This window comes from Eupeodes corollae, chromosome 3 (genome assembly GCF_945859685.1).
Source record: "Eupeodes corollae chromosome 3, idEupCoro1.1, whole genome shotgun sequence".
Taxonomy (NCBI): domain Eukaryota; kingdom Metazoa; phylum Arthropoda; class Insecta; order Diptera; family Syrphidae; genus Eupeodes; species Eupeodes corollae.
In genome coordinates, this window is record NC_079149.1 from 33098599 (window position 1) to 33119429 (window position 20831).

Sequence of the window (20831 nt, forward strand, 5' to 3'; positions counted from 1 at the left end):
TACCTGTTTTTCTACTTTAAATCTTCAGAACTCTTGGAAATTAACATTTCCAATCTAGGTTTGCTATTACTGAACTTCTTTTGTGAATTATCAATCGATAGTTTATGAGTGTCAAATTTTAACGTTAGCAGGCGTAGTAGAAGAGTTTTAGTATTAGAAAAAAAGTTTTAGCCTGTTCAAGAATAAAGACCTATTAAAAGTCGCCCAATTTATTATTATTATTATTATTTATGAAGCATGAAATTTTAAGAATAGACAGAGTTCAATATTTATAAACGCAAAAGTGCAAGGATCTCAATGCTTTTTTCTTTTGACAGAATATTAGGCACACAAATTAAAAATTTTCTAAGAAACACCATCAAACTATGACTACAGCTTGTGGTCTCAGGAGAAGTCAACAACTTTAACCAACTTTCAAAAACATCCAATACTTGGGAAGGGTTTCAGGTTTCCCCCATAATTTGACAATTGTTTCAAGTTTCATAACCTTTAAAAGTCTTTTGTTTTGAAGGTTCTTTGGGTTAAATGAATTCTAAATAAAAAGAAATCTTTGGTCTTATTGCCAGTAAAATAAGGAAAATATATTAAAAATATCATATCGTCAAAAATGGCTTTATCGGCCAAAAACTTTAAAAAATATGCCACACAGACCAAGATCAAGCCATATTGCCCAAAATAGTTTTAACATATCATAAAGCCCAAATTAATTACTGACATATCGCCAAAAAGATGTCATTAAATAAATTAAAATGTTGGTTATTTTGGGCACTAAGACATCTGTGGCAAAAACATGTCAAAACGCCCAAAAACCCAATAAAGCGGAAAGCGTAACAAATATGTTTGGCTTTATTTTACTTTTAGAAAGCGAGGCCAATTTTCAAACTGAGATATCCCCCCTCTACTAAAAATCTCACTCTTGAAAGGTGTCTCAATGTCAAACCGCAAAAAATCTTTTTGGCGTTATGACTTTTCAGTTTTTCGGCTATGTCATTTTGTCATTTGTGTCGTTGAGTGATATTACATAAAAAACAACAGACATTTTACCATCGTAATGCCCAAAATAAATGTCACAAAGCCCCACCCCTTTGTCATGAAACCCAAATTCAAAATTAATTTGGGCAAAATGACAACTAATGATTTGGGTGTTCTTTTATTAAAAATGTATTTGGGCGTTGGGTTTTTTATAAATTCTTGTTTAAATTTGTTGGCTCTGTGACAATTTTGCGCACTTATGACATTTAAGGATTTAGGCTTCATGGTTTTCGGTGAAGAGACCTAACGCCATTAATTGACTCTGGATTTTGAAGGACAAGGCCTACGACACGTTTTTGGCTTTTATTTATTATTTATTTTAATATTAAATCTATTATTTCTGTTCATTATTATATTGGCCTTCATAGTGATTGCTAGAAAACATATACATACTTTACAAATGTTGAAAAATCTCAAAATAACAGTTAAAAATTGACAGTTTAGGGCTAGAGTTGCACGAGAGAACAATGCCCTTCTTTTTAAAAAAAAAATATTTCAAAAATAATGAACATTTCTTGAAAAACTGTATCTTAGCTTTTTGTAAATTAAAAAAGTAGATTTTACCCTTTGGATGCAAAAGACGTAAATTACAGAGTATGTAGACTCTTGAAAGATAGGTTTAAAAAAATGATTTGAAACAGGCAACTGCGTTCCTACATTTTATATTAAGAATTATTTCTTAATGTGTTAAGAAATGTGCAAAATTTGGTACACTTTACATTTTGTTTTGTCAAAATAAAATACTGTTGAGATTCTTGTATCCAATTGCGATTATTAATACATAGTCGATCAATGTTAAACTTCGTCTCTTAACCTTCACACATTAAGATATTGGGCCATTTTTAATTCATATTTATTTTTGAACAGACTGAATCTTTTTCTATTCCTATAACTTTAACACTATGCCTTCTTACGTTAAAATTTGACACTCATAAACTATCGATTGATAGTTCAAAAACGAAGTTCAGTAATAGCAAACCTATGTTGAAAAATGATAATTTTGAAAATTCTAACAAGATTTCTGAATATTCAAAATAAAAAAAACAGGTATGTTGTTTACGTATGCATTTCATTTATTATTTAAATCAATTCCAATTTTCAACTTTCATAGTTTGGAAAAATGCCCTTTTGTGGGACTTAATTTTGCATGCGGACTGTGGTGCGGTCGTTGTGTACAATGTTAAGATCGATGACTTGCATGTTGGGAGTCAGAAGACCAGCCAACATGTCAGCTCCAGTTGGGGGCAGACGATCGAATGGGAAGCCCATAGGACGGCGATCGGGATACAAGCGATCACGAACTCCACAGAAGGATGAAGCGTCACTGCAGGTGCCAACCAAGTCTTGGTCAATCTGAGGAAGAAAAGTGCGATAATGCCAAAGAGTCAATTAAATATTGGTCACATTTGGTAACGTACCCTATCGTCTTCGAAGTTTGAAACCATGACGAACAATTCACAGCGAAGGCCTTGGGGCAGACCTTTAGGAATGAGCATGTGTTGTGGCCATCCGCATCCGCAGAAGTTGAATTCAAGCTCTTCAGGTGCTCCAGCAGCTGGGCGGTTAGCATCCAAGTTACGGAAAGTCCTCTCGAATGGAATGGTTACACTCGATTCAGTTGATCGGCGGCGGATGGTGTTCTGACCAGGTTGAACTGAAATTTATTTGTATTTCAAAACACTGAGCTCTGGTTTTGTTTTTCTTCAAAGAAACTTACGTGCTACAACAAACTTATCCAACTCAACCATCAAGTGGCGTTGATCCCTCAAGAGCATAGGCTGGCCGCGTTCATCAGTCTTTGGTCCCAGGAATATACGAACTGTTCCGAAACGTTGGGCTCCACCGGCGTTGTCAATGTTGATGGTGTAGGTGAAGGCTTGGTGTTGCAAATGTGTGACTCTAGCGAAAACATTGCCTCTGGGTACGAAGTCAAGACCACGGGAGAAGTCGATGTCAGATTGTTGCCAGAAAGTTTGGAGGCTGTTAGTGCCACCGCCTTCATTGTCGACCTGAACTCCGGTAATTGTGATATCTCTGTAGTTCAACTGATTCTGGTTGTACGGGGTGAGAGACTCTTTGTGCTCTTGGAAGATATCATCGACGAATGCATGCCACTTGTAGAAGGCAGGATCACGCATAGCAGTAGCCGAATCACCAATTACTCCAAATGACTCCAGGTAACGATGGTCAGGATCGTGGATGTAAGAGATGAAGACATGACCCATGTTGTGGAGATCACCATAGAGCTGACGATTTGGTGAAAGGATTGATGATTCCATCATGTTGCCAAGAATATCAATTCCAGTGTTTTCATCGAGTGTCATACGGTTACCGGATTCCTATTTAAAAAATAGTGAATAAGCCAAGAGGCTCGTAAAAAATGTTGCCTTTTAAAACTTACATCAACAACGAATCCTTGGTGAATAGCTTCATAGAACCTATCCCTCCAACGCTCCAAGTCAGCAACATCCAATTTGATTTGATCCAATTCACGGTCAAGATCTTGCATTTGAGAGTTGGCAAAACGAGGAGGCCATGCACGACTGGCAACGAGTGAGTCCATCTTGGGGAAGTATCCTTCAGGAATTGGATCACGTAAGTTGTTGAGGCGCTTCACACGAGACATATTGTTGCTGAACCGTTCCATATTGTATCGGGCGACGATCTGCTGGTGCATGAAGTAGAAAAGCTCACCACGACGATCCTTGGCGACGATTGAGCGATCAGAAGCTTCGAATGGGTAAACCAAATGCCAATGCCAATGGTGAAGGTTGACACCCATGTCCTCACGGAAGTACCACAAACGATGCTCTTCATCTAAATCGGATGCAGTGTAGTCCCTTGGAATGACGATTGGCATACGGGATCCAGTAGGCACTACCGTGGCTTCCTCACGCAGTTCTGTGAACACTTTCGAGTCGACATACTTATCGGGGAAAGTTTCTATGAACGAGGGTAAGTCGAGACCTTTTGTATCAGGCCTATGAAGCAGAGCCACTGACAGGGCATAGTTGAAGAGGAAAGCATTCACACGATCCCTGGCGTATGCGGCAACACTCTGCAAATCATCGATGCTTCTCAATCCCAAAAAGATGTCAATCAAGCGACCAGCAATACGACGGTGACGTGGAATGAACAACGAGAACTGTTCACGACGACCAAGTGACATTGGGATCTTTAGGTCAGGAATGCTAATGTCCTTGACAGGAATTCGTTGCTCAGCTTTCTCACCGAACCGTGACTGAATTTCGCCTCCAATTGGTCGGTAACGATCAGTAAGGAACTTGTCAGGAACATCAAAGATGGTAGCCCGGTCACCTTTTTCCATGAAAATCGGTTCCGCTGGGCGGTCGAACAACAAAAGAAGATTTTTCTTTTCTGCCATTTTATTGTTGGTATTATTTGATTTAAATAAAAGTCAACGAAATGTGAGTTCGAAGTGAAGGTTTTAGACTAACACTGGTGCTCTAATGTCTAATGGAGAACGACCAAAAGACAAGTGTGATTTTTCAGTGAAAATACTTTGATTTTATACCCGAAATCGTTACCGCAGAGACATTCAAATTAAAAATATGTTGGGTCTTATGTTTTATGATGATAAATACAAAGTAGGTTCATTCTAATCAAGCATTTGGTAAATTTTAGTAAGTTCAAAAGATAACTTGTGGTCTGAACTAGATTTCCTTGTATTAATCAAAAAATGCGTAACTTAGGAGTGTGGTCTTCTTATAGATTATATTTTATAATTATGAACACTTTTTTGTCTCTATAATAAGAATTGAACTTCAAGTTTAATTGTACTCGTAAGTGAATATCACACTTAATACTTCAAACTTAAAAGTGATTTTTTTTCAAAAAGATCATTTAAATGAAAACTTAATACGAAATAAGGATGTATAAGAAATTACGGACTTTTTTATTTATGATTCATAAAAATCTCAAAAGTTTAAATATAAATTAGTTATAAAAAAAGACAGAAAGAGAAATGAAAATAGTCGAATTTTATCTAAGCCGATTTCATCCAATTTTTAGTCCTTTCGATATATCCTTAAATACTACTTCAAGTCGTTTATCCGCATCTCGCATATTATACGAAAAAATATGTATAATCTTAAAACAACATCCTTGGATGAATTTATGTTTCCATCAATTTTATCCTTGCTATGTCATCTCTCGAAAGAATAAAGAGAAGCAGAAAAAAACAAGCAAGGCGCCCAAACAATGCTAAACGAGACGATATCCCTTAACACAGTTAAGTTATACCTACACTTATTATCCTTGTTCTTATATGTATATAAAAATCTATAAGCTCTGTGTACCTACATATAAACAGCTACTATTTGGTTGTTCCAATTTTTGGTTCATTTCGCCCGCCTCCTGACTGTCTGGCGCCATCAACTACTGTATTTTTATTTTTGCCACGAAAATCCTGTTTGTAGGGAGAAGAATAAAAATGTTATTCAATGTGATACAACATAAAGGGCGGGACCTCCTACCGTTCGACCAATATCGTTGGGCAAGTCCTGGCTCCCAGGATTGCATTGAATTTTCAACTTTAATGGAGTTTTTTTTGGTCTTGTTGTTCGATATGGAGTTGGAGTTTGTTGTCGAATTTCGAAGTTTCCTGGACTTGTGTTGCTTGTCCTATATATTTTATGGACATCCCGGAACCATGAACATGTTAAAAAATAATTCAATTCGTGAGTTTCCAGGGGCGCTAGGGATGTTTGAATAAGGGAGTTAAAATGTCAGTACTTATAAAATTTTAAATATAGGAAGGAACAAAATTTCGGGACCCACTTTTTTTCAATTTAATAGAGGTTTTCTCACAGACAAAGATTAAACCCAAGATATCTGGCATGACAGTCTTATGGACTAACCATTACGCCACACGTAAGAACTTAAGTTAGCTTTAGTTTTAAAAATTCAACAATCTTGTTCTTTAGGAAGATTTCAAATACGTTTTTCTTAAGAAGAATTAGAAATTTCCTAAGTTTCGATATTTGAAAATCTTTACCACCTAACGCCCTCGTGTAATAACCGCCCTGAATCTGTTTCAACCATCAACGAAGGATCACGTTTCATATACCTTTACTTCACATCCGCGTTTCAACTTTTTGTTTTTTGGCATTCGTCCTTTCAGTTTTGGAAAACAATGTTTTTCAGAGTTATCCTCGGATAGTGGGGTGATGGTGGATCGATTTTTATGAGGTTGCTTATGGGGGTTATGTATGTTGGGCGTAGTTGTAAGCCACATAAAATATAGAACACTGGGTCAATGGTATATGGATGTTTTTGTTTAATATATGTATGTATACGATTACGATTTATACGTTTACCGTTTCAAATGATTTATCTCTTGTTTTCGCCGCCCGCCGCTATGTCGCGTCGATGTCATTTAAATTTTGGATTGGTTCTTTTGAGCATTTGTAAGTTGGGTAAGGACAGGAATTCCATGCTCTGGATAATTTTATTGTTTTCGTTGATCTTGTGGGAGAATATCTCGGTTTTTATGTTTCAATTTAATTGTCATTGTGATTGTTATATGAGCAATTTAATTAAAATCCAACAAAACACAAGGGATGGAATTGGACTATTTTTTTCGTTTCCGATGTGTTTTCTTGTGAAGGACTTAATGGTTTTTGGTTTTAAGTAGCAGAGGTTGTTTTATACGAATATGTTTGGAGTTTTTTTTAGGTCCCTTTAAGACCTTTTAGAGCTATGATGGGTTTAAACATAAAGTTTTTACAATTGAGTACTTACTATAGAGAGTTGGAAATACTAATCTTGAAAAGACAATCTATAAGGAACGATACCTGATCGGATAAGGTAAAAAAGGTTAGGTTAAGTACGGTTAGGTTGAAGTAGCTGTCCAAATGTCATTAACGCACGTAGACCTCAAGGGTCCATTGTGATACCACTAATGAGGTTACTCATGGGAGAGTTATGAACTTTAACAAACCATTTCGTACTTTTAATAAAGTAAGAGAGACGTTTTGTGTCAATCGTTGCCAGTTCACTGGTGTTATCGAAGAAGAGATTACCGAGAAAGTAATTCCTTCTAATGGAAAGTGCTAGACATGCACATAGAAGTTGTTGGACTATTTCCTCTTCCTCCTCGTCCATGCAGCTTCTACAGGAGTCTTTTGTGTAGACCCCTAGCCTCAGAGCATGTCTTCCTATGAGGCAGTGTCCCGTTATTACTCCAATTGTATTGTACTTTGTCTGCTCAGTGATATCAAGCTTTTTGACCGTTTTAAGTCTATGCTTGGCCATATTTGCTTGGTTGCTAAACAGGTGGTACTCTGTGACCATCTAGCATTTGTTGATTCTAGAGCATATTGCTTGAGAAGATATTTGCATGTAGCAAGTGGTGTTCCTATGTTATGTTTTTGTCTAACATCAGGCAGAAGTGTTCCGTTTTTGGCGAGCTCATCGACTTTGCAATTTCCCGGCATGTCTCTGTGGCCCAGCACCCAAATGAGGTGAAACTGTTCCGTCATCTCATTCAGAGATGATCGACAATCGTGGACTATTTGATAGTTTGCGGAGACAGACGCGAGAGATTTAAGAGCGGCTTGGATGTCCGAGAAGCTTGGTATATCCTTACAAGATATAACGTTTTCTTTGAGCCAAGATAGTGCTTCTTTAATCGCCATTACTTCTGCCTGGAATACACTACATTGATTTTGAAGTCTATAGGATAGATTGAGATTCAGTTGTTCCGAAAAGATACCACTTCCAGCTCCGTGATCGGTCTTTGAACCGTCAGTATAGAAGTGTACCGCATCGTCTTCCAGGGGTCTCTCTTCTTTCCAGGAGGATCTTGAAGGGATGGACACATGGAAGCTTTAACCGAATACAATTTTTGGGGTAGCGATCTGGGATAGATCTGAAACTGTCTAGAATAGTAGTATGTCCAGTATTGTTACTGTTCCATTGAAAGGTGGCTCTAAGCCTCACACATTGAGGCTGCCACCATTTTGGAGAAGATGTTAAGAGGTGTTAGGTTTAAAAGCACTTCCAGTGCTGCGGTTGGTGTTGAGCGAAGTGCTCCTGTGATGCACATACCTGTTGACCGCTGGACTTTGGAGAGCTTATTTAGATTTACCATCCTGTCCAGTGCGGTCCACCATACGACAGCTCCAAAAATAAGTACCGGTCTGATTACGGAAGTGTATAGCCAATGTGTTATTTTTGGGGAAATCCCCATTTTGATCCTATGGCCTTTTTACAGGTTAAAAGCGCTACAGAGACCGAGATCGATCTAACGCTATGTGTTCGAACTCAAAGTGTTCAGATCGATTTCTCGACGAAAGATCAATGTGAGAAAGTTCAAGTTTTGATTCGCAAAAAGAAACAAATTGTTGAGGATGGGTTTTTTCTTACTCAGTTGATAAACACCTATCAACATTGAGGAGTTTCTGAATAATTTCGATACGAATCGAGTTTATAAAGGGTGATTTTTTTGAGCTTAGGATTTTCATGCATTAGTATTTGACAGATCACGCGGGATTTCAGACATGGTGTCAAAGAGAAAGATGCTCAGTATGCTTTCACATTTCATCATGAATAGACTTACTAACGAGCAACGCCTGCAAATCATTGAATTTTATTACCAAAATCAGTGTTCGGTTCGAAATGTGTTTCGCGCTTTACGTCCAATTAATGGTCTACATAATCGACCAAGTGAGCAAACAATTAATGCGATTGTGACCAAGTTTCGCACTCAGTTTACTTCATTGGACATTAAACCAGCCACACGAATGCGTACAGTGCGTACAGAAGAGAAAATTGCGTCTGTTTCTGAGAGTGTTGCTGAAGACCGTGAAATGTCGATTCGTCGCCGTTCGCAGCAATTGGGTTTGTGTTATTCGACCACATGGAAGATTTTACGCAAAGATCTTGGTGTAAAACCGTATAAAATACAGCTCGTGCAAGAACTGAAGCCGAACGATCTGCCACAACGTCAAATTTTCAGTGAATGGGCCCTAGAAAAGTTGGCAGAAAATCAGCTTTTTTATCGACAAATTTTGTTCAGCGATTAGGCTCATTTCTGGTTGGAAGGCTATACGTAAATAAGCAAAATTGCCGCATTTGTAGTGAAGAGCAATCAGAAGCCGTTCAAGAACTGCCCATGCATCCCGAAAAATGCACTGTTTGGTGTGGTTTGTACGCTGGCGGAATCATTGGACCGTATTTTTTCAAAGATGCTGTTGGACGCAACGTTACGGTGAATGGCGATCGCTATCGTTCAATGCTAACAAACTTTTTGTTGCCAAAAATGGAAGAACTGAACTTGGTTGACATGTGGTTTCAACAAGATGGCGCTACATGCCACACAGCTCGCGATTCTATGGCCATTTTGAGGGAAAACTTCGGAGAACAATTCAACTCAAGGAATGGACCGGTAAGTTGGCCACCAAGATCATGCGATTTGACGCCTTTAGACTATTTTTTGTGGGGCTACGTCAAGTCTAAAGTCTACACAAATAAGCCAGCAACTATTTCAGCTTTGGAAGACAACATTTCCGAAGAAATTCGGGCTATTCCGGCCGAAATGCTCGAAAAAGTTACCCATAATTGGACTTTCCGAATGGACCACCTAAGACGCAGCCGCGGTCAACATTTAAATGAAATTATCTTCAAAAAGAAAATGTCATGGACCAATCTAACGTTTCAAATAAAGAATCGATGAGATTTTTCAAATTTATCGTTTTTTTTTTAAAAAAGTTCTCAAGCTCTTAAAAAATTACCGTTTAAAAATAGAAGATCTCCAATTGGTAAAGGTTTTCGAAAATTGTATAGATTTAGTGTGCAATTTTTGACAGGTGAGTTTTTTTAGAAACACGCCGTGGTGCTTTGACTCATCAAGAAAAAATGAGTGTTTTTCTGCGTTATGTAGGAGATCCGGGATTTTGAAGCGGTGTTGGTGAAGACATTAGTGTCAATCAATCAACGATAACTAATGTTGTACTGCAAGTCGCAACAAAAATTGCAAGCCGTTCAACTGATTGGATCATATTCATACACACTTCTGAAGAAATAGAAAAAGCGCAAAGGTTATGGAGCAGTAAGTATGAGTTTCCTTACGCCATTGGTACTCTGGATTGTACACATGCGTGGATAAGGAAACCACTCTATCACCACGAGAAGTACGTCAACCGCAAAGGATAGTAAAATTAAAAAAATAATAAACTTATAACTGGGACTTCTCCAGTAAAACTTTATTTAGTTTCACATACTATAAATTCACTAATATGCTCAGCATTATTGTTTATAATTACACTTTCATTTTTGCTTTCAGAAGTCATTTTTCCTTCTGACTCGACTGAACGCAAAGAAACTACTATTAAAACTTGTGCAAGTGCATACAAAGAGCTTTGAAGTCGTTCTCATTTCACTGAGTCAGAACTGTAGAAAGTTAGCTCGTTTTTTTTTTCATTCGGAGCACTGATTAAGTTTCGGGTAATAAGCCGGTTCGTAACATAAGGCCCTACTATGTAACTCGATTCTACAATGAAAATGCTCGAATTCGAAAAATTGCTACTATGAATCTATTTGACTACATTCGAAACAACGAGAATCGAATAGTTCTGGTAATGCCAACTATATTCTTAAGAACTTTCGAATAAACAAGGAACTACGTTACTCGAAAATAGAATTCAAAACAAGGAAAAATCGAAAATAATCACTCTTCATCAAATGTGTTTGCGAGTGAAGTTTTTTTTTGTCAAAGTGTTAGTAAGATGTTAAATATGAGTTCCATCTACCAACTCACCGGGAATTCGTGATTTTTTCCAAAAACAGCGTTTGGACTTTTGTTTCTCCTCCTCATTCATTTCAAAATTCATTATTATCAGGCACACGACTCTTTTGATACTTCGGCAAGTATTTTTGACATGGTTTGCTGTGCAATATCAGCGTTCTTGTCACCACCGATTTGGTTTTGGTAATCTCCTGTTGCCAAAAAATTCAATACTGCTGATAACTTAATGATAATCGGAACAGCATTTTATCTGCTGCAAGTAGTCATGTCAGATGATATGGTGTTAAGTAAGAACATAAATCCGTCTTTAAAAAGACGAAACCTTTTTCTCACTCTGCTCTATTATTTTGGAATTATCTCTTATTCTTCTGCGTTTAATTTGCTCGAACCGTTCTTCATTTTCTTGCAAATTGAACCAAATTCCAACGGTGTTCATTTTTGTAATTATTATTCTTTTCCAAGAATTTTATGTTTCATTTTTGTTTTTTTGTTTGTTTTTAAAACTGTCAAACAACTCAATAACCGTTCGAAAGTAATTTTTTTTTGAAAACAAGTTGGTATAACCGGCATCCGATTCTACTTTCATGCATAGTACGATTTGAAAGTAGAATCGTAAATGAGTTTCGAACAGAATCAAGAGTAGAATCAAGTTACATATAGTAGGGCCCCAGTATTTTGTAGTGTAGAATTGTTTGGGAGTGTTGCTATTCAGTTTGTACTCAAGGTACAAGTGCCAAACCTTGTGAAAGGCTTGCGCAACATCTTAGAATATATCCGACCGTACTTGTTTTTCTTCAACTGTCTTTTCCAACCCATAAGTGATTCGAAGGACTTGGTCTATCATCGGATGTTTATTTCTAAATCCAAACGGATAGTCGAAAATTAATATTCTTTCTTCTACTAAGCCTTTTTTTAGTAGCGGTTTTTTTAGATCTTCTGCCGTGATTTTGATAATCGATATTGGTCTGCAAGATTTCCCTTCTGTTGATTGTTTAACTTGTTTATCTAATGCTGTGGTACAAGTTTTAGTTTAAGTAATGCTATTATTATAAATTGGAGTTTTTGAAGGCTTTTGAGGTCGTTTCTTTTAAAACCTGAGATTGTAGCCTGATTACTTTTTATTAGATAACTTATGTTGGCTTGTGCTTCGTTCCTATCAACTTATTATGTATAAGGGACATGTATCCATATTTGCTGGAATGATTAGAAAACAAGCATCAGTGTTTTGTTTTGGGTTTTTGATCCATTTGCCATCTTAAGATTTGATAGATAGTTTTGCTGCTATCTGTTGTGAATATTTGATAGCAGCAATTGTCTTCAGACTTTTCAGAAATCTACTAAGTGAATCATTTTTGAACTCACTAACTCAATTTTGTTATTAGTTGCTTTGACTTGTAAGGTCTGTCTTTAGTCTTATCATTCTTCGTGTCTTGAAGGAGCTTTTTAGTTATGTTCCATTCAAACTATCGTATTTTTCAGCGTAACTTATATAAAAAAGGTATTTCTGCTATTTCAGCAGAAATACTTTTTTATAGGTTACAAATCAAACCTAAACTGGGATTTGGTCAGCTTTCTATTTCTTGGAGCTCATTTATTCAAATGACCTTCTTTTAAAGGTTCGCAACGTGCAACTCTTTCGAGGCAATTTTATAACCACTTTTACTTACTTTTAAGTCGTTATATAATTTGCTAAACAAATTTAATGATGTCAAATCGAATCGCCAAAACGTTAAACTTTCGATAAGGGACCTTCTCACGCTGCTTTAGATTGACATTTAGATGTCAACATTCTATCTATTTACCAAATAATTTGTATGAGAGCTCAAGACTGTTTCGCTTATTTGACTCAAAACTAAAGAACGTGTTATATTACTTTGAATGGTATTTAAAAATGGGTTTGACATTTTTATTATAATTCTATTGTTTTAAAGACCAGTTTTCGAAAATATTAGTTATTCAACTATACACGAGGGGAAAATATTAACCAGTCCTAGACTATATGAAGAACAATAACCAAGGTATTGTTTCTAATACATCTAACCATTCCATTAAAACTTCTTAAGTAAGGCGCCAGTTATAGCTATCATTGAAATCAATCCGGACAAATTATTGAATTGTTATCTGGCGGTGTTTCCCTTTGATTATAAATGAAAATTATGTACACAAAGAATGTTTTTTGAGAAAAAAAAGTGTAACTGCGCATTTATTTTTCGCTAAAAATGTATTTTTATATTTTCCGGACGGAAATTCATTTTCCTGAATAGCTGATACTTTTATGTTCAAAAGTGAAACGAATTGTGTCACTGATTTGTGTTCTAATTTCACACAATTTCAATGACAGATTTCTGTAAGTATACATTTTTCGGTGGATTTCAATCAGGAAATTTTGTTCAATGACAGACATTTTTAAGGATAGCTATAAACGAGCTGTCAATAAAATTGCAATGTTTGTTTTCAATGATGAAAACCAATGATAGCTCTAACTGTTACCTAAGATAACGAAGTTGGTTTTTTTAAAGGTACCGAACCTTCAAAAGATTAAAAATTATATTATGCTTAAAAACCTATATTGTGATTGATAAGCCCAAACCATAATTTAGAAACATGCGGTTTTGTTATACAAACAAAAATTGTTCTTGAATTTTTGTGGCCATATGCCAGACGCATATACATACACACAATGTGCTGCAACATTTTGTGTCATAGCAAAAAATTTCATACGCCTTGTTCAAAATATCAATTGTGGTTTGCAATGCGTACAAATTTCCCAACAAAAGCTATGGTCAGAGTCCCAATTGTGTGGTATTTCTTTCGTGATACCACCAATTCCATCATAAGCTAAATTCTCTGCATATAAAAGGGCATATCTATACTTTGTATGGTATACCTACAATTTTGGTTTGCTCGTCCTCAAAGGCATTGCTATTTTAGATGATGACGTTGCGTTGGTTGCTGCAACCTGCAGCAGCACAAAAATAGGTATAATGCTGCGTCCCACTGTGACTTTGTTGTAGCATAGCTATCATAATTACAGTAACCATCAATGACTATAGAAACTTCACGTCCGTCGACGTTTGTCGTGTCGTCGTCGGTGTTTTGGAAACCTGGTTGGTGGGTACATTTCACCGAAGCTGCGACTCCGATATCCTCTGTTTGGTCCCAGACTATACGACGGACGTCCCTCGTTCTTGCTTACTTTCAATTATGCAAATTATGGATAATTGCAATTTGATTACCAGTCCCATCGGCTGCGCAACACTAGCGACCATCATTGCCGCCACCGCACTGCACCGCCGCCGACGAACGACTACGACTACGCTGCCAACACACAATCACTGAACATGATCTAATTCGACTCTGTTACGATACGAGTGGCATAGTCAAATCAGTCAGAGGGAGAACACTTTACCACAAAAACACAAAACCACTATATTCCATGCCACCTTGATGGTCTTTGCGTGGTGCCGCTGCTGACACCAACGCTTGTCGGAGGAGGAATCCAAATCCAAACATTTCCTGGGACCATTGCACCACACGACTGTTTTATTTTGTGACGTGTCTGACCAATACACCATAACTATCCACCAGGCTCTCCTCAGATCAAACACAAGGCGCAAAAATTGTGAACTGTAATATTATTTTCGTACCGTGCCTCGGTCGTCCGTCGGTCGTAATGTGATATTAATGGAGGTGGAAATAATACTTTTTGACTATGAATTTACTAAAAAGTTGTCGCTTGAATGTGCAATGTGCAGAAGTGATGGATTGTTCCAGGTTTTGATAAATTTGGGTTTTGACAATATTAATTTAAATTGTTTTAAATTTAAACAAAAGTAAAAATTAAATAAGAACTTAAGTGGTAAATGATTTATAAGCGAGTATAGTAAGATTTATCATTGTGTTATGTAAGGTAACATTACACAGTCATAGCACTAACATTTGACACCTGTTCAACTCATCTGTCATTTGAAGTGTCATAATAATAGTTGTAAGCCTGTCTTTATCACTGGTGGCCTAATTTCACGTTTGGTGATTTCGATTACTAACAAGGTTTATGGAATTTAACACCGTCATATCTTTTTTGAAGGGTAATCTTTCGAGTTGCGTCTGAAAATAAGTCAAGACGAGTTAAAAACCAACACTACTCAAGTATTGGCTGAAATACTGGCTGAAGTTTTTAAAAGTGTCAAAAAATGTCCTCAGTACAATTTTATTTACCAAGATAAAGTCCAAAGTTTTTTTTGGAAAGAAAATCTAGAACGAAAATGTATCGCTGTGTCGTTTTGCGTAAAATTAACGAAACTAAGTTCTCATATCAAACTTTTAAATTATGTCTTTTATCAGTAAACTTTTGAGCGTCAAAAAAATGTTCTCCCCCTTTCATTCTTCTGCTCCACTTTTAAGAATTCAGAGTTGTCAGAATTTTCTCCAAATAATTTTGAGACGACCATTTCAGTAAACATCAGCCAACACCCGTTCGCTCAAGGAACGCCAGATCGACGGAGAACTTCGCCACGGTCCGTGAAAATGTCCAGCAGAACCCGAGGCAACCTATTCCTCACCTTGCCTTCCAAAGACTTCAACTTAAAGAATTTTGCGTCGGGACTTGGGACTACGACCGTAAAAGATCAAACTGACCCCAGGAGCTCAAAGTTCATGATCATAGACAACGACCTTTGTTCACTGACTGGGCTCTTCCTCTTTGTTTGGAAGTTGAAAAATCATCTTTAGTGACGCGGGGCATTTTTGGATGAATGGCTGTGTTAACAAGCAAAATTTCCGTATGTGGGAAGATACCAACTACCGCGAGGTTCATTAGGTGATAATTCTTCTCCTAAAAGTAACCATTTGATGTAGATATTGGGCCGGCGGCGTAATTGGTCCGTACTTTTTTAAAAACGACGTTAGTGAAGTGGTTACCATCAACAGCGAGCTCTACATAGCGATGATAACTAATTTCTAATGGCCTAAATTCAACCAAATGGACCTAGACTACATGTGGTTCCACTAGGACGGCGCTACATGCCACACAGCAAACCCCACGACATCTACGCACAACATCTATCCGCACTTATTGAAATACCCTTTATATATAGAACAAATATTTATTACGAACCATCAGTTTCAATTAACAATCCACTATAGACCAAGGAAAAAGATTTAGTGGAAAAGGTCAAAATATGCCCGGCTATATTCTCAGATGTTAATCAAACCTTTTGACAATGTTTGGCCCTTGGAACTTTACTGCATAGGGTCCTCCCCAGGCAATACCAAGAGATACTGTAATCATACATTACGAACCCACTTCTTAGAGTACGGTACAATCAAAATTAACCGGAAATAAGATAAATTGAAGCAGGTGTACCACATGAAGTGTTCTAGGGCCAACCTTTTATCTTTAATGTGCATCTATCTATCATGACAATTTTGGCTGATAGATACGTGAAGTACCCGTGGCATGATGGTTAGTACGTTAGACTGTCAGTCTGGTGTCGTACAGCAAAAGACCCAGCAAGTCGACGCCATATTTAACGCTGTGAAGATGAGCGAGAGAACTTCGTTCGAGTGACATAGCCCCACCAAACCTGACAAATACAGAAATTGGCCAACATTTACAACAGATGGAACAAAAAACGAACGATGGAATGGACATTACCAAAGTACAAAGAACGGGACCAAATGGACGCTTACAGAAAAGCGGCTATTGATACACTACGTAAGCATAAGAGTAGCTTACTGACAAGATTCAAAAACTTGTACGGACTACTTACAGACCCACACGACTGGATGTTAGGACACTGAAGTCGTCAATTAAAAATGTCAATCTGTTGATTAAGGAGAACTACAGGTTATCAAATAATAAATACTGGGACCGCAAGATCCGGTCAGTTAATTCCAGTGACCTTAGTATGTTCCCTAAAATCAACAAGATATATTCAGGAAAAAAGAACGATAACGACCTTCCGTGTCTGAAACTCCAAAAAACTGAAGAGAACAGAGACGTACTCAGAACAGCGCAAATAGATCCAGAAGAAGTTATCCGAAGAAAAAGTGGAGGCAGTGAAAGCTGCTTTCCAGCAAGTGTAAAAGGTAACTGTTAGCATTCGCCCCAACCACGACCTGAAAAACATAGCCCTAGTGAATCACTTTTACCTTCGAAATGATATCGAACAATGGCGATCTGAGAAAAGCGGTTTCATGCTGTTCAATGACGACTCCTTGGCAAATGCCATATTCGCCGAGCAAACGGGACTAAGTACCTTGTTAGTGACAAAGGCTGAGCTTCAGCTCGTCTTCAACTCAATAAAAAACAAAAAGTCAGGAGGTGTCGCTGGTATATCCAACGTTGTACTAAGACATTTATTGATGGAGGGAATTGATATATACACCACGCTTATTATCCTGTGCATTTGAAGACCGCTGTGGTCATCCTCTCCAGAAAAAGGGAAAGGACAACTCCAACGCGTTAAATCTTCGGTCGATAAGTCTTCTTCCGAACATATGCAAGGTTTTCGAAAAGATCATCAATAGGGCTCTGACTAAGTGGGCTGCGGACGACAAAATATTTCCGGATATACAGTTCGGGTTCAAGGCTTGTCAGGACACAATTCATGCTGTGTCTAAACTCGTTTCTGATATCCAATGGAATAAATCAAAACAACAATGCACAGGTGCTGTTCTGGTTGATTTGGAAAAGGCCTTTGACACCGTATGGTTAGAGGGTCTGTACCTAAAACTGAGCAGACTTGGCATAAGCAAGCCATTGTTGTATATACTTTATGATATGCTTAACGGTAGAAAGTTTGTTGTCAAAAGTGGCAACAACATTCTCAATTAAAAATGGTCTTCAACAGGGAGCGGTGAATTCGCCGATTCTCTTCAGCATTTACACCAGCGATCTGATAGGTAGTCTTACAAAGGCAATTGCGTACGGTGACGATCTAATTGCGAAAAGAACAGCCCGAAAGGTTGAGGTTATTAGAATTCTCTTGCAGCGTAATTTCGAGTCGGAGACAATTCTGTTCCGGACTCCGTTGGCTGGGGCCAGGAGTAATACGTGCAAGAATTGATGCAAGATGGTTATCGTTGATCTTCACGGGCAGCCATTAGCGAGCAAAAGTGTAGTGAAGTACCTCGGTATCTGGTTAGATCAGTATTTATATTTCAACAGAGATATAAATGCTGCTCTGATTAGGGCCAGAGGAGCCTCCGCTCTGACGAAACAGCAGTTTTACAGCAGTTGGCTTGACCTCAGAGTGAAGGTAATTTGCTACACGGCCATCATACGGCCGATGATCGTTTAACATTGCCCCTTCCCTGATGGAGAAGTTTCGGGTGTTCGATCGGTAGTGTTTACGACGCTGTACCGGCTTATATCAAACAGCTGAATCTTCTTATGTGCATTTCTATTCCAACGAGGTCCTATACAACGGTGATCAAATCAACAGAATTGACAATTTCGTGATAAAACTCGTTCGAGGTCACATTGCAAGAGATATGTCTCCGACCTACAATTTAATTTTCGGGGCGATCCGAACGACGAGTATTTTGAGAGTGCACGCTTGATTTGCTTCATTCCACAGGAGGCATTCCTCTTTTTAGACAGATCCGGTCTGATACAGGATAGATTGGCAGTTTCGCTAATCTACCACGTAAGAGTAAGAACCGTGGATAGGCGGTTGGTACAATCGGGACGTTATGGCACAAGGCGTAGCAGAGGGTTTTTGGCTCAGTAGGGCTGTGTCCGAACGGGACCGAACTGATAGGGTGAAGCATAGGAGAACCAGTTTTGGTGGTTTCAATCGGCACTTGATAGTTTGTAGTCGGGATGGGGTTTTAAGCCTTGGCCGGCTTACATACTTGTTTCATAGTTTTAGGGTTTAGTTTTAAGTAGAATATGCATGGTGGCACAAGTTAGTTGTAAGTTACGGATAATTAAGCTAGTTTTATGAATTTTTGTCTAGCTTTATAAAAGTTTTAAGAAAAAGTCTAAAAGTTTTTTCACGGGTATTGCCTCTTGCGAAGAATTGTCATAAAAAGTGCTTTCTCAAATTGGTGGTTCGGAATCGGCTTACAAACTGTAGGTTCCCTCCATTCCTGACAACGCTACTCGCACACAAGAATGGTTGAGGATTGTAATTCACTAGGCCCTAGTTCTCAACGAACTGTTTCGCCACCTAATATTTTATTTATTTTAAGAAGTATAATTCAAAAAATAAGATAATTCTTATGACAAATTCTTTGTTGTTATTTGTTTAAAACCCTAACTTTCGATTTGAACTTCATTGTGCTAAGATTCATACTGTTCTCTTTTTTTTAAGTACTCCCACACATTTTAAGATGAACTTCATTAAATATTTTAAATTTCCTTAAACCCTTTATGTTTTTGAAGTATACGAGTATCTTCTGACTTCAACAATAGACCCAGATGTATCATTTGAAAGGCAATAGAAAAATTTCCTTTTCGCAGCTAATGTAATAGAAAATTAGATTTTCTGTTATCAACTGCAACCAGTAACACACTTTTCCATCATATCCTGGCGCATGTCCTTTAACGTTGTTCTATAATTTCATAGCCTCACAAAGTGTTACTCCTATCGAGAGCCTTTTTTTAAAAATTTTATTTCAATATTCTCGTTCAAGAAGTGTTGACTTCAAGTTCATTAAGAAATGTCATCTTCAACTCATAGTGAAATTGAAAAAGATTTTGAAAATTTTCTAAAATTTTGTAAGCAGAAAAATTTAACTACAAAAGACCTTCAACAAATTTATCAACCTCTCCTATCTACTTGGAGATGGAGATTTTGGAAAAGAATTGGGATAGTTCTCTTTGTGGCGAGTGTCATATGGTGGCTGTGCTGTAATGTGGAAGTGTTAAATTGGTCACTGAGTGCTGTTGGAAGACTTATTTTAATCGAGTTGTTACCATTTTGGAATTGGACACCATTGTATAAGGCAAAGTGTTTGGTGGATAAAAACATTGCAGAGAAAGTGGAAACAGCTTCATCGTCAGCATCTTTAGGTCTTGGAAAATATGAAACGGATAAAATGAACTGTTTTCTGTGTGAAAAGCTTGGTAAGGATTAAAAAACAAGCAATTTTTATTTTAGAATTCTGAATCTTTTTTTTTTAGAATTTCTGCCAACTCGTACAAATGTGACGTATTCAATGATCGAACAGAACTATCTGGAAAAAGGTCTTCCTGTTGTTATCCATGACTCTCATCCAACTCAAAAACTGGAAAATATTCTTTCACAAATTTTCGAAGCTCCAAATGATTACCTCAACAGCTTGCCATGCAATATTGAAACAAATCTTCTAATGAAACATTTTTTCTCCATCGAAACGGCTTTGGGTAAAATTTCTGAAAGTTTACCAACTGACGAATGGTTTTTACAATTTCGAAATTGTAAATTTGATGCTGTTAAGGCATCAAGAAAATTCATCAAAAGGCCATACTACTATCCTCTTCACTTTGAACCATTTTACTCGAGCTGGATTTTGATGTCAAACAATTATAAGGCAGCGGGTAAGGAATTGATCTTACAGGGCCTTGTTTTTGTTCAGCAGTTAAGTGGAGAAATTTCGATAACATTAATTCCGAAATCACCATGTGAGAAATTGTGCTTGGAAATTGAGTTTGTGCTGATGGCTGGAGAAGGATTGGTATTTTCCACTGATTTATGGAGTTTTATGTATAAGCCTGTTGGAACTTTGAATACAGTATCGACTATCATGGAAATCGATTGGCTGTACTAAACGATTTATGTTTTAAATAAAAACATATTGGAAATGGTTGTTTTTATTTTTCAACTCAATAAGTATTTAAAACAGCTATTGATAAGTCTTCAAAAAGTTATAAGTAGGTAAAATATTGGAGAAGTTCTTCTAAGTTTCTTGTGCAGTCATTGGTTTATGGTTGGGTTTATTAAAAGGTTAAAAGTTTTCTTGTACAAATTATTAAACAAAAAAAGTTGTACGACTGTTAGTTTTTCAAAAAACCGCTCAGGTAGGTGTTCTTTGTTTTCGA

At 37.3% G+C, this 20831-nt stretch overlaps 2 protein-coding genes across 2 annotated transcripts; one reads left to right on the top strand and one right to left on the bottom strand.

Annotated features, from left to right (window-relative positions):
- Positions 1 to 2082: 2082 nt before the first annotated feature.
- On the bottom strand, positions 2083 to 4516 carry LOC129950225 (phenoloxidase 2-like). Its single transcript, XM_056062086.1, has 4 exons — positions 3434 to 4516; positions 2750 to 3371; positions 2451 to 2686; positions 2083 to 2385 (listed from the first exon to the last, which is right to left on the bottom strand). Exons 1-4 carry the CDS (start codon positions 4415 to 4417, stop codon positions 2170 to 2172), a joined length of 2058 nt encoding a protein of 685 aa, XP_055918061.1. The 5' UTR covers positions 4418 to 4516; the 3' UTR covers positions 2083 to 2169.
- Positions 4517 to 19460: 14944 nt separating this feature from the next.
- LOC129950409 (uncharacterized) lies at positions 19461 to 20560 on the top strand. Its single transcript, XM_056062351.1, has 2 exons — positions 19461 to 19877; positions 19935 to 20560. Exons 1-2 carry the CDS (start codon positions 19472 to 19474, stop codon positions 20558 to 20560), a joined length of 1032 nt encoding a protein of 343 aa, XP_055918326.1. The 5' UTR covers positions 19461 to 19471.
- The last annotated feature ends 271 nt before the right edge of the window (positions 20561 to 20831 follow it).